General features: G+C 41.0%; 1 protein-coding gene across 1 annotated transcript; it reads left to right on the forward strand.

Annotated features, from left to right (window-relative positions):
- The first annotated feature begins 6,730 nt into the window (after positions 1–6,730).
- LOC121993775 (syntaxin-132-like) lies at positions 6,731–14,962 on the forward strand. The gene is made up of 8 exons (XM_042548089.1): positions 6,731–6,893; positions 7,246–7,346; positions 11,130–11,190; positions 11,297–11,322; positions 11,403–11,480; positions 12,315–12,395; positions 13,222–13,287; positions 14,343–14,962. The coding sequence occupies exons 1-8, from the start codon at positions 6,731–6,733 to the stop codon at positions 14,502–14,504; spliced, it is 738 nt and encodes a 245-aa protein (XP_042404023.1). The 3' UTR covers positions 14,505–14,962.
- Positions 14,963–15,329: the final 367 nt, after the last annotated feature.

Genomic DNA, 15,329 nt, shown 5'->3' on the forward strand with positions numbered 1-15,329 from the left:
TGGATATGCAAAATATTTTTCTGATTTTAGTTTTTCTATTTGTTCAATTAACTTTGCATTTACAACTTTAAGTTTTTCATAATTTTCTTGTAGACATGCATAGTCTCTTTTTAACTTTACATATTTAGATCTTGTTTTGCATAAAGACCTACTTAGCATTTTTATAGCATTTATAATTGAATGAAGAATAAAAATCTTACCTCACTTACCGTGTCGAACTCATCGTTTGATGCTCCCCCTTTATCGGTGCTCAGTGCTAAGGTATTTTCGTCATCTGATTGATAGCTAAGCATTAGACTTACAACGTACTCCTCGAGTTCGGACTCTTCCGATGATAACTTGTCCCACGTAGCTTTGAGATTCTTGTGTTTGGACCTTCTTGTTCCTTTCACTTTGTCTTTTTCCTTGGTCTTCAATTTCAAGCAGTTGTTTTTGATGTGTCATTCATGACAGTTGTAGCACTGAACCTTTCGTTTGCTCTGAAGAAGCTTCTTAGCTTGCGACTTATCAAAATTGCTAGATTTTTTTTTTTTGAATTTCTTTAGTATGTATACTTCTTCATTTTCGTCGAGTGACGATTTAGAGTCTGACTCGATTTTCTTAGCTTTGAATGCTAGATTCTGATATGATTCCTTTTTCTTTCTTAGACATGCACATCGAGTTTTATGTAATTATAAGGTTAAAAGCAAATTTTCTAAGGTACTTACCTCAAGATCTTTAGAGATATAGTAGGAATTTATTATCGATGTCTAGTCCGGAGTCCTCGGGAAGACATTATGAGCGTATTAGAGAAAATCTCGATTTGTTACTGTTTCTTTGAGGTTGGTGATTCCGGTGATCAGTTCCTTGAGTTTGGCGTGTAGCTGAGCAACTGTTTCCTCTTTTTTAAGCCAAAGGTTGCTAAGTTGGTTTCGAAGCAGATCTCGTTTTACGAGTTTAGCCTTCGAGGTACTTTCGTACAGCTCTAGGAACTTCTCCCAAAATTCTTTCGCCGAGTTGTAGGTGTCGATCCGATTGACTTCTTGCAGCGGTAAAACGCTCAACGAATGAGACTTTGCTTTGTCGTTTGCCACAAAATCAGCCTACTCACTTTTGCTCTATAAGTGCTCTTCTTTTTCTCTCCATGCTGATCTCTGAGTGCTACAAAGTCATATTTTATTATTAGTAAAATTTCGAAATTTGTTTTAAAGAATATTTTCATCTTCTTTTTCCATATCGCGAAATCTCCCTCGAACTTCGATGGATAAATACTCGTTCCGGTCATCTCCGTGTTACTTCAGTTGACAGTTAGTCCTTCTAAAGCGCACCTCGCTCTGATACCACTTGATGGTTCTGGTAGGTCGGCTAGGGTGAATAGTCTCAATAAAAGTTAGTATCTTCTTTTGCTATTTGAACTTAGCAAGGACAAAACACAGCTAAATAAAAAATAAATAACATAAAAGGAAATTAAGAAACTCAAAAGATTTATTTAGTTACAATTGAGAAGGTTGTTAATCTAAAACAATTGAAAAGCTCCACTAGAAGATCTTCTTGACGAAGGTGGATTAGCCTCTTACAAAATGTTGAAAGCGTAGATTAAAAATAGAAATACAGTTTGAGTATAGTGTGTTGTTTATGAACTTCGAGGACCAAAGCTCAATTTATAGCCCACTCGAAGTTAGTCGTTGGCTGACGTGGCAGCCCCCGGGAGCTTGGACGTGGTCGCCTTAATCCACTCCGCAACGACTCTTTGTCAACGACTTATCGGTTCCTGGGGCCTGGACCCGGTTTGGGTGCCTGAAGTTGACTGACGTGGACTCCAGTGTTGATCCTCGCTGCAACGGTTTGAACTCGCTGACTTGGTCGGGACTGCTTCTAGCGCTTGAACAAAGTCAACTCAGCATTGACTTTTGTCCAATCGCTTGGGTGATGTTGCGGTCGTCCAGAGTTGAGCTCACCCGAACCCAACTTCAACTTTCTCCTCGAGCAACGTTCCTCTCTTGCTTATTGTCCTTCAGAAGCGCCGCACGCGTCCTTCTCATCTGCAGGTGTACTCTATCGCAGCTCCTTGTTCCTCGGATGTACCGAGCCCATTAACTTGCTTCCCGTGTCATCCTTCTCACTCGCTGCATCTTCCGATTGACTTCTTGTATTTCTAAGTCCTTGCACACGCAAAACCTAACATAACTTGGTTGATCACATCACTAACCCGGATACTTACACCCTCTTGTGCCTAGGCTCTCGAAATGTGATACGAATTCTCCGCAACCTCAAGTATGCTAGTGGTTTGCTCCCTAAACATTTTGGCGATGGTTATTCATGCACATCGCTTGTTATTCCTCTTAACCAGTCAGATTGCTTTTGATATGCACACTTGGCCTTTTGTTGAGAAAATGATTGTTCTGCCTTTGCTAGCTTGTTTGCCGTTGACCTTAAGTGCTTTGGCGTGGGCTCCCCTACAAGTATTTTTTGTCGGGCAGTCTCTAGTTCAGCTGCAGCTCGCTTCGCCTTCTACGAAATGTGCTGGAAATGCAATCTGTTAAGGTTTCACAGCTGTGATTTGAGTCTTACCAGCTTCTTTTTAGGCGGAATTGAGTTATTCCTATGATCGGCTCCTCCCATGATTCCTCAAGGCGAGTCTATGGCAACTCTCTTGTAGTACCCACATGTTGTGGAACTTAAAAGGTAGCAGCTTGGGCTGCGCACTAGTCAGACAATGCAGCAAGAATGATCCGGAAGGCAGCTAAGCGGAAGAAATTTTGCATAGCTTTCATAGTCTTCAAGGAGTCACTGCATGTTGATCAATGCCCGATCAAATTTGCTTGAAACTGATGTTAGGACCAGTTGAGCTAGAGGGGGGTGAATAACTTGCTTCGATTTCTTGATCTTCTTTATTGCGCTTTGGAATGTTAACTCCTTGTGTTTATTTGGTATCCACCTCCTTGAAGTGACTAATTCAAGGATCCACACCACGGTCACAACATCCACTATGAAACTTCTTCTCGGAACAGCGCCAAAGGTGGAGAAACCTTACACAATTTACACCTCTCACAATGAAGTAGATCACAAGGAAGAAGAAGAGAAGAGATTACAATTTTGGTAGCTTCTCCTTCTTTGAGTAGCTTAAGGATGTAGCAAAGATGAGAGCTTAAGCACTTTTACTTCAGCACTTGTGAACAATGGAACATTATCTCACTTTGTGCCCAAATCTCCCCTTTTAAACGCTTCGAAATCTATCCATGTCTCAACTTTTCGTCGCCGCTAATCGATTAGAAAGAATTCTTAATTAATTGGGGTTTTCTAACTTATCCGTTGAATGATCACTGACTTCAGATCAACGGTTGAGATTTTGAATCTTAATCGATTGGTGGGAGTTTTCAATCGATTGGTAAATCGATTGCACAATCGATTTGGCAGCCTTCTTTGGTAATCAATTTGGTAACTCTTCTGTGCGCTCACAGAAAATCTCTGATCGATTGCACCAATCAATTAGTATAGTCCTAAGGGCAATCGTTTTAGAAACTCTGTGCATCACAGAGAGCGTGCAAATTGATTGACTAATCGATTTAGGAAACCACTGAGTGCTTGTGATCGATTACCAATCAATTGATAAACACATCAACCAATTTCAATTACCTTATGCCAGATAACCTCCCATTCCTTGGACTTTGTGCCCGGAGTTTCCTCATCTCCAGGTTTTCGTCTACCCTAGCATCCAATCTGCTCGGGTTCTCACCGTTTGCCAAGAGTTTGGTCCTCGACCTTCTTAGACTTCTCTTACTTTGCATCCGATCTTCCAACCCGTAAGGACTTCGTCTTGTTAAGAATCCAGCCCTTGACCTTTTTGGACTTCTTTTGCCTTGCATTCGGTCTTCCAACCTACAAGGACTTCATCTTGCCAACAATCCAGCCCTTGACCTTCTTGGATTTCTCTTATCCTGCAAACTTGCAACTCAAGTTAGATCTAACGTATTAATTTAAACGTAAAAAATTGTCAAACATTGAAACTTCTCATCTAAGGGATGATTGCACTAACAATCTCTCTCTTTTTGATGTTTGACAATCTATTTAAATTTAGGCTAATTTCCAGCATATCATAATATTATCAAGATGTATGATAGATAAGAATTGCAATCAACATGAATTAATCAACAAGCATGAAAAGATCATGTTATAAGAACTATAAACTTAAATATATTAAATCTCCCCCTTTGTCAAATATCAAAATGAAGTTAATACAAAAGAAGACAATAATGATAAAGAACTTCCCTCAATATATACACCCAAAGGAAATTGGCACACCCCTAAAACATATAGAAATATAGACATAATCAAGACAAGGGCACTCCCCCAAACCAGTGAACAATAGGGTACATCCTTGCGTATCATGCTAGTAAACAATCCGTAATGGAATAACAAGACGAAGTACACCTCTGCCACAACAAAAATCCATAAACCTGACATATATGATTGATATATAACACACGTAAAGAGTAGCTGCAGTACAAGAAAATAAACATCTAAACACTAAACAAACATCCATATAAAGAACGTGGACTGTATATGTTAAAGAGGGACATAGAACTCAACAATATCATCATCAACAGGGTCAGTATCCACTGGGGGTCAGCAACACTCAGAGGAACAACGACAACAAAAGGGATAACACTCACTGGAGGAGGCTGAGGAAGAGGATGGTCCGATATCCACGAGCGTGCTAGATCAGTCAAAGAATAAATGCTCGTCTGCAGATCAATCTGTCAACGCCCAATAGTCGCAAGCTCGGTGTGCACCTCAATTATATCAAGAACGCGATCCATGCGCATCTCCTCGAAGCATGTGCCCATAGTCTCCTCGAGCTCCAGAACATGAGATCGAAGATTGTCATCATCGCCATATACGTCGTCATCATTGTCTAGCTCTGCAGCCATTGGAGCCCTAGCTGGTGCCTGCCCTATAGTTCCTAGTCGCGGCCCCTCACCCATGCAACAACCGTCAATCCATCTCACGGTATCCCCCTCGGCCTCAATGCCAGCCAATGAGAAAAATCGAGCCGTGACACTCGAATACTTCTTTGTCATCTGCTGCAGCTTGCCACGTGAGACATCTATGCCCAAAGGCGCTAATCACTCTGTGATGATATGTCCAAATAGCATATGAATAATAATATGGACAGGCGTGGCAAAATGAGTGATGCAGTGGAAAATGTTCAATGCTATGCTTATATTAAGAGAATGACGGAAAGCATATAGCATGAAAGGGTGAGAATGTCGAATAACAGCTAGTGCGCGAGTCGCAATAGGTAAAAGGCAATTGACAACAACTTTGAACAAAGCATTGTTCGGCTCTGATATCTCAAGTGCCAAAAAACTGGTGATTTAGGCACTAGGGCCGTGTGGACGAGGTCGTCGGTAGAAGTATTCATACATAGAAGATAAAGAGATGGTCAAAAGGTGGAGGCAGTAGATCTGGTAGTGTGGGATAGAAAACAAGAGTGTTACTATCTCTATTTTGTGCAGATGTCGAGCCGCTGCCTCCACACTATATGTCATTGCCTCCGCTCTCTACACTATCTCGTGTGGACAGTGAACCCAACGAGCCATGGCCTCCACTTTGTGTGTCACTATCTCCGCTTTAGGTGCCATTGCTCTGCCCCTGCGTCACTGTTGGCTTCGCTGTGCATACTTGGACGATAAACTCCTGTCACCATTCTATGCCCAGCTCCACTTGGGCCTAACTCTACCCACTGCACCAAGCACTGAATCCCTTGGCCCATGATGTTGCCAGTCTACTCCCGCACGACCGCTACACTTTGTCGTCCGTGTGATCTCGATCGTCAACCGCCCTGTGTGGGCTGTCCTATGTCCTTTGTATATTCTTTTGCATAATCCAACCGTTCTCCTTAGAGTGACCAATGCACTTACAAAATTCTGCCATTGTCTCAAACTTAACCTCCAAGTTTACTCGCGTTCCCATTGGAAGCGTGATCGACATCATCTCCATTTGCATACACTCCATATCCACCTCAATCAGTAGTCTTGCGTAAGTAACACGTTCTCTAGTCCGGGTCAACTTATCCATATACAATGTGCTCTGTACCCATGCGGGAACAAAACAGCCATCCTCATCAAACAAGAAACAACTCGGCATCATCTTCAAGAATAACAGACCGCCGTGTGCAAAATACAACCCCTTTGTCAACACGCGATCTCGACCTGCTGCCGTATCGAAGCAGAAAATTGTCCAACCGCTCTTGTGCATATAGAATTTGTAATGTTTTCTCTATCGCCTAGAGACCACGGTGATCCCATCGTGGCTGGGGTTGCACCCCATGAAGCATCTGACAAGGCAAAACCCTAAGGAATCCTTCTACCGTATCGATATCTTCGTAGTCCAAACACAGCCTTTTTCCTTGCCGTTCTAGCTGCTGAAGTTTGATCGCTGAACAGCCCAGCCCGCGTCTTCATATTGTCTCTGTTCCGGCTGTTGTTGCCCACTGCTGGTCCCTCTGGATGAGAATGAATTGGTGGTTGGGGCTGAGGTGGAGCCATTTCACCCTGATGGACCTTCTGTTCAGCGTTTACGGGGACAAGCTGTCCAAAAGCACCTGGTGTGGGTTGTGCCATTTCCTCAGTCCTTTCAGCCTCCGGGACTCCATCAGCAGCCTTGTCATTCACCGAACAGCATGGTTTTGCTCTGTCAGCAGCCATGTCAACCTCCAGCACACTTGGTTGCACTGCCACTTGTGGAGATGTTTGTGTTCCGTGTATTCTCTGTCCGCCAGGTCAGTCTTCAGCTAGGTCTGTCCAGTGCCAGCATCAGCTTGCTGTTGTGGGATCTGTGGCCTGTGGTTGATCACTGCTCTGTCCTCTGGCAGGTTGCCATCTGGCCATGGCTTGCCCAGAAGCAGAAAGGTGCAGTGTGGGCAGCTGGGGGCAGACTGTGCATCATCCATCAAAAGCGGAAAAGCTGACCAAAGGAAGCTTCTGCCCTGTACCTTCCACAGCAGCTTCCTCCCAACTATTTTTTCTTTTGTGAGGGTCCTCTCTTTTCTCTTTTCTCCTTGCTCCTTGCTCCGGTGATCGACGGAAAAGGGGGGCAACTCCAGCAGAAGGTGGTTTGGACGCTGAAACTCTGCGCTGCTGCTGCACACTTCTTGCACCACGGCACAGCTTGCCCTGTGCGCTCCAAGCTCTCTACTCCGTCCTTTCCACACTGCTCCCCAGCTATCTTTGGCACCTCGACTGCTTTAGCTTCTGTGATCAGAACCTTTCCTTGCTGCACTGCACTCCCGCAGCACTGCAGAGAAGGCAGCACAGCACCGCACTACTTTGGTGCAGCAGTGCAGCGCTGCCGCTCCTGTCAAGGTCGTTGCAGCCCCATCAGTGCAGCTCCTCGCTCTTCCGCGCTAGTGCAGAGTCTGGCCTGTTGGCCGGCAGCCACTGAGGCTTGGATGCAGCCCCTCCTCTCTAGTTTCTAGAGAGAAGGCAGAGCTTCTCTCCCTGCAATTGGAGCTTATGTTCCTTGCTTCCCTACTTTTTGTTCCAATGAGTCATGTTTCAAGTATTTTCTTTCAGTTAAAAAATAATAGTTTGACTATATTCAAAGTATTGGACCAGAATCAGGTTTAGTCCCAGCTTGGAACAATTCGGTGTCAGTGTCTACCAGCACCATCACACAATACCAATCAGCATTGACCAAGCGTGCTGACTTGTGGCTGAGACATGCTGTGTTGGAAATATATATGAGCAAATTACTAGGGTTGTTCAGACTTGTGCTTAGAAATTCAAGAGAATTTACATCTTATTAAAATGATCATGCAAGCCATGCTGGTATGTGACTGTAAGCTCATGTGTGGGGATAGTACAAGATGCAATCCCATATTGCCATCGTGGCATGTGTCAAATATTGCACGAAAGAAGAGGCCAGCATGGTACATTTGTCAGTCTTCAGATTTGCCAAGTGATGTCGATGCTGTTCCATATTCTGGCATAATATCTATTCTGTAAATGTTTTATGCATAAGCTTTGATTTTCCAGGATTGTGTGTGTCACGCCCCGGGGAGTCCCTGCCGAAGGAAATTTCGGCAGCATCTCCTTGTACGGGTGACAATATGAAACTTTCTACAACATAACCATACACGGCCAACACGGCCGGAAACATACAATAAAATAAAAGTGACAACCACGCAGTTTAATAATAAAAACTAAACCTAAGCAACGATAAAGAAATCATCTCAAATATCCTACTCAACTACACCCATAAAACTCAAATCTTATATCTTACTCAACTACACCCATAAAACTCAAATCATCATCATACATCAAAATGAAAACCCATCGATAACATAATAAGAAAACCAAAGAAAAGATCCAAAATCGAAATCCTTCCAATCTGGAGGGGGGACTAGCCACTGGAAATCCTCCTGAGAGGCTCAACTTGAAAATGGTAATATCAACGGGGTGAGTCAACTCCTTAGCGGGTAACTACTGACATGCATAGTAAGAAATAACAACTAATAATAAATATGCGTACAGTCTTTTGGATATATATCATATGAAAAATGCAAAACTGTAAGGAGCAGGAGTATCTGTACTAACCAGGACCTGGGTATGAGGATAACAAGGTCATCAGACCGAGAATATCATAAATCCTGTATGCATGTCAAACATATGCATCCACCAAATATGCATCATATAAAGTGCAGTAAATACAAGTAATAAATGTAGTCAGTGCATATGATGCAACATGTCTTGGTCACCCCTGACGCCAGTCAGCCGTCTTACACACGATGGTGAGACCGAGTGGGTAGGGCTGTGACAACCGTGCACTCTGCCATCACTGCTACTGAGTGACCGAGTGGACGGGATGCTGTCGGAATACACCTATCTTCCTTACCCCAAATCATAAGTGGGGGAGCTCAATGCTCTCATCTCCCTGCGCCAATCCAGAAGAGGGATCCCTGTCCTGCTAACATGTTGTGTCACACTACCCATGAGTGGACCAGCGGAGCCCTTGACAGAGCAACCTACTGCAACACACCCTGCCTGATAAAAACCACTAACCCATGAGTGGTTGTGTGTGCAAATCCATGTAACTGGCGATGTGATCAACAATAATGGAGCCAACTATCGCACAACATACAATCATGCGAGATGATGCATGACACTAAGCATGGAAATATCCTGATCCTATCCACCTTTACATAATGTGTACCAAAAAGGTATATGGATCAAATAGAATATTCTAGGTACACAGGTCAGGTAAAATAAATCAATGTCCTGAATATAATCAGGCATGGTATGTCATTACCTTAAGGACATAAATAATCAAAGGAACATGAATGCAAAGTAGGTAATAAATACAGCATGCTCAAGTAATAGATAATGACATACCAATGCAGAAATGAACATAAATATTACTACTCATTAAATATTACTATGCATATCAAATGACAACATCTTAAAAGATAAGTCAAAGTACTCGCCTCCAATATAAAGGTCTAATCCGGTCCAAATCCGACGTCGAGATGCTCGTCTCGTGTCAAAGTCCTGTGTCACCAATATATATACATTTTTATTTAGCTACAACTCAAATGAATAACTAAATAAAATCCTTAAGAATAATTTAGGGAAAAACCCTAAACCGTAAATCTCAATCTACCTAAATTAAATTCAACGGTTAATTAGGGTTAGTTACTTAATCCCCAATCAACCCATTAGATTAATAATCCAAACCTAAATCAAGTATACTAATCATGAAGTCTACCTCATACCTAATTCAAACACATAAACAATATTCATTTCATTACCCTACTCCTTACCTCAATTCACAGCCGTTGATTGCTGCTGGTGAAGGGTTGTTTGCTGCTGGAATTCAAGGTAAGCAGCTGCTGGAACAAGAACAAGCAACTTCACAGCCGTGCTTGTTGATCTAGAGCATTTAGCCCCTGCTGGTACAAAGTGAGCCGATCTGTTGTGATTCCGGATCAAGGTGAGATCAAGCAATCAACACCCAAACAGAGAATCAAGCCCAAATCCACAGCTAGGTATGGCACTTACCTCCAACCAGTAGCCCTTAATTTCCTCCGCAAGGAAGGAGTCCAAGCTTTGATTAGGGGAAAATAGCAAGAACTGATCCAATATCTTCCTCCTAGTGTAGAACAGGAAGGCACAAGACGAAAAACCACATCAAACAAGATCCTCGAATCCATAAACTTCTCGTCACTCCCTTACCTTGATTAGTCGCCTCCAGAGATTGTTGCCAGATCCGGATCCTCACCTCTGTGCTCTGAGCCCCAATCAACGTCGGCGATCTAGGGCACGCTGAGGAGCTTGAGGTCGCGAGGGCACCCCAGCTGAAGGGAAGGGATCGGCTGAGGGAAGAGTCGCCGGTCGCCCAGGGAAGAAGACGCGAAGAAAACTAGGGCACGGTGAGGTTCGTCGGTGGCGCGGCAGCAACTCACGAAGAGGGAGAGGCTCGGTTTCAGGTGATCTCCTAGTGTCCACGACTAGAGGGGGGGAAGAAGAAGATCGCGATCGGGGAAGAGGAGTTGCTCAGCGAGACGGAAGAAAGGGGGCTGCTGGAAAACAGATCATGCGGCGTTGGCGCACAAGGGCGAGCAGCGCGTCCTGATCTCAGCGGCGGAGGCAAGGAAGAAGAAGGGAAAGAAGCAGAAGAAGACGCAAAACCCTCAGCCACGACTTTAATCGCGAGGAAGAAGAAATAGTCGCGTGCGGCGCCGGTTAGGAAAAGGAGCAGTTAGGGCAAAAGATTGGGAGAGAAGGCGCGGGGAACGACGTCGGGGACGACTAGGGCACGACGTGTGAGGAGAAGGAAAAAGAAAAGGAAAAACAAAAGAAAAAGCAAACTTTTCTTCGCTTAAATGGGATAGCCTAAACAGGCTTTCCCGTGACCCCGTTATTTATCCCCGTAACCTAAGTCATACGGGCTCCGAAAATTCTCAGAAAATTTCTAAAAATTTCAGAAAATTCCGTTATGGTTATTCGCCCTTTTTCGGTATTTTACAATGTGTATGATGTGTGTGGGGTGGGTAGGTGTTGATATAGATATAATTATGTTTGTCATCTCCTGCTTTGTCTCCTTGGCTAATTTCTTACATCTTACTCTATTTTGTTTACCTCCTGCAGACTCTGAGGGAAAGAATCCAACAAGAATACCGAGAAGTTGTAGAAAGAAGAGTTATTACAGGTTAACTTTAGTTGTCTATAAGTGTTGTGAAATGCCTAAGATTTCATGTCTTTTCTCTTCATAACATGTGAGTTTATTTTCCTGTCTCAATCTTGGATTTCAACAGTCACTGGTAGTCGACCTGATGAAGAGGTACAAGATAACTTTCTATTGATTGTCCATCCGTATGTGACCTCCTCAACTTTATTTAAAATATTCCACCTTTGTTTCAGACTATTGACCATTTGATAGAAACAGGCAATAGCGAGCAAATTTTTCAGAAAGCCATTCAAGAACAAGGACGAGGCCAGGTTTGTTCTTAGAGATTCTTTGGTCGTCTGCAATTGGAAATTCCTGCAAGTGTTCATATGCAAAATTAAATGTTGCCAATCATACTTGCAAATTAATTGTTTGTATGCATGCTACTACCAATGTTTGAATGACCAAATGGGACGGTTATGTTAACTATCTTAAGATTAGATTACCATGTATTTCCGATAGATAGTAATAATAATTAGTGATGACCATAATTGTTTATTAATACAAAATGCAATAGTATACTAAGCGGAATCTATTATAATTGTGATGCACATCATTTGTAAAATAGTATTTTAATCTACATATACTGTTTATTTATTATTATTTGCTATTCCATTCAAAAAAAATGTTTAGAAAATATCAATATTATTGATTGAAAAGTATTTAAGATTGTAATTATGCGATACATCAAAGTATCATTATATATAAGTTGCAATAGAGCCTGGATTTCTTTGCAACTTGGGCATATGAGCTGCTATCTCATTTAATTGAAAGTGTTTTTTTTGTTGTCGAAATTGCAAGTGCTTCCTTTGTGCTGGGGTTAATATTATAAGTGTTTTCCAGGATGTGCACTTTAAATTTTAGGTGTATATGCTGCAAAAAGTTTATTAATACCTGGCACCAAGCATTGTCAGAGGGCCTTTTCTTACCATAAGATTGTGGGAGGCCCATGTACACGAAACCAAAGAGGCCCTTCATTTCTGGATTGTATCTAGACCATTTCATTTGTTTCCGTTTTGATTAATGACTTCATCGTTGCATTGATTTTAGTCCTGTGATATCTATCAAATTCTGAACTGTGTGAGTTCAATTACTGCCTAATGCAGGTAATGGATACCCTTGCAGAAATCCAAGAGCGTCATAACACTGTAAGGGATCTAGAGAGGAAGTTGCTTGAGTTGCAACAGGTGAATTATACAATTTTATATTTTTTTAAATAATTTAACTGAAGGAAGTATTCTTGTACGTATTTTTTTGTTACATGAATTGGTGCTTCTTTCCTATTCTGAAACTCTGCAAGTAAAATAATTTATAAGTTATTGGAGCTTCCTAATGGCATTCTAAGTCAGTTTTGCTAGCTTATTGTCCTTAGATGCCTTTTTAAAAGTTGTTTAGATGGTTTTTAGTATTTGGTTAACTCACCAACACATAGTTTACAAGATTGCTGGGTAGCTCAAGTTGTGGAAGTTTTCATATCATTATTGTGACTCTTATTGGAGTACGAGTTTTGGAAAGTGGTCATGTACAGATAAAGTATGCTGTGATGAATAATATATCTTCAGTTTGGCTGCTTTTACCTTTATTTGTAACCAGACGACCCAGCAATCTAAACTGGTTACATTTGCTGACTTTGAGTGCATTTGAATCTGTGTATCTTTACTTTTTCTACTAAAAATTTGTATAGTTAGATCCAGGTGCATATGCAGTAGGCTTAATCCAATACTTCTCATGTAAACTCAAAGTTTGATTCAACTTTTGTCTTGTTGGGATATTGTAGTTTCTTGTAGGATAGCTAGGCCAAACCTTTATTTACTGAATTGAAATAAATACAATTTGATTAGCACTGTCTGACTTTAGTGATATGTGAGGAATTTGTTATTTTTACAAATATTTAGTGGCAGTAACTGTGAGAGGATAATCTGAGAATGATCTTAGTAATATATTTTTTTCCCTGGAGAATATCTTAAGTTTTCAGAGTCATTGCTAAATTTTGCATTTCTTTCTGCTGTGTAGATTTTTATTGATATGGCAGTGCTGGTCGATGCGCAAGGGGAAATGTTGGATAATATTGAAACCCAGGTATGAATAGTGCAGCCGAAATTTGCATTTCTTAGCTACATCTTTCTGGCGTCCCTTTGACATCATTCCTGTTCTCCGGCAATACCCCATGTTGCTAACAGTTTCAGTTGATTTAATATTTATAATCTGAGGGAGTTAACTAAAATTTTCAATTATTGTGGGGCGTTGCAAATTGAGACTTTGATCAGAGTTGAACATCTCAAGCTTTGTTGAGGGACCAAGTTGAATGGTGTACTCTAATCATCCTCGTTTTCATAGATTTGCATGCAACAGTTGTGATAGTTTGAAACTGTTAATGTGTCTCAAGCTAATATCGTGTCCCCTTACATTCTAAAAGTATTCTTCTGAAAGTGACGCCTGATTAAGATTTTCTTTATTTATAAACTCTAATTCCAATAATTTATGTGAAATATCCCCTTAAAATTTGAAAAGATTCATGGACTTTTTTGTTACCATGTTTGTTAAACACAAATTTACAGAGTGCATTTTTGTCTCTCCATCAAATTTATTTGACACCATATCTATTGGCAGATGTTGAAATTTTTGGATTATTTTTGTACACCAATTTTAAAGTTCCATGGAGGCACAACAATTGTTCCATTTAGATTTACATTAACTAAGGAACCTAGTCAACAAGTTGTTCTCTCTGTATGTTTTGCCGCCAAATAAATTCAAAAGCAGGTGTGATCAACAATTGTTCCATTTAGATTTACATTAACTAAGGAACCTAGTCAACAAGTTGTTCTCTCTGTATGTTTGCCGCCAAATAAATTCAAAAGCGGGTGTGATGATCCAATTTTATATGCACCTGAGATGGTATACTTTTGTAAGATTGTATATGACATTGGGTCAAAATTTTGTGTTTATTTCAAATTTGGGGATTTGGGGTATAGTTTCATGTGTGTGATTTGTGTATATAACCTATATTTTATTGCAGACCTATTCAATTAGTATTAACTTATTTCATGACAAACAAAGTTGTTCAGTGACTTGAAATTCATTCAATGTCCAGTTAATTATTGCTGTAGGATGTAAAAATGTTTTCTTGTTTGTAGGTTTCAAGTGCCGTGGATCATGTTCAGTCTGGGACAGTTGCTCTTCAAAAGGCAAAGAAACTGCAGAAGAACTCTCGCAAGTGGATGTGCATCGCCATAATTATTCTCCTGCTAATAGTCGTCATCATTGTTGTTGCAGTGATCAAGCCGTGGGGCAAATGAGTCGTAAGCCAAATCACGTGCCAGTCTCAACGACGTGCAAATTCCATATCCCACGTTCAATATCCCACGTTCAATATATTCTTTCCGAAAGCTACAGATTTGTTCCTGCTGTTTGTCTTACCAATCTGCATTCTCGTCTGGTTGTTTATTTTGTGGCATGCATGGTGTTGTTGAGGTAATAAAATCAGGCATGCAGGTTCAATAGTGAAGCTTGACGCAATTGAGCCGGAACTTTACTCTCGTTATTCTCACTCTTTGATTGAATTTGATTGGATTTAGAATGTTAGATTAGACGTCGCTTGAGCTCACAGTTTTGGTTTAGGAGTAAAAGGTTATAGTAATTTGACCTGATATTATAATTAAAATGTAAAGTACTAAAGTACTAGTTTGATTCTCGTGTCTGCCAATGTTTCATTTCAAGACTATATATGAATTCGAATCTCAATATTAATGTTCTACTTTATCATTTGGTACTTTTGATTTTAAATGATTTGACAAGTAGTATTGGTTAAAAACTGAAATTGACTCGTAAGTTCTTCATAATAAAAAGCTATATTGGAAAATTTTAGCGTTGGCCAAAAGTATTTGGTAACTAAGCATTTTAAAATTTTAAAATCTAATAGAACGAATTTGAAATATATAATATATTCTCATCAACTCGTAAAATCTATCAACTTGTGTGCCCTTGGTACTAGAAATGTACCACCATGCTCGAACTCATAGGGAGGCCGAGAAACCCGTGGGGCCAATTGACCGCGAATGGCATGGCATTCAGTCTAAGCATGAGTTCATTCATGTACATATGATTGATGATGGTGTTTCTCC

The sequence above is a fragment of the Zingiber officinale genome, chromosome 6A (genome assembly GCF_018446385.1).
Source record: "Zingiber officinale cultivar Zhangliang chromosome 6A, Zo_v1.1, whole genome shotgun sequence".
In the NCBI taxonomy this organism is placed as follows: Eukaryota; Viridiplantae; Streptophyta; class Magnoliopsida; order Zingiberales; family Zingiberaceae; genus Zingiber; species Zingiber officinale.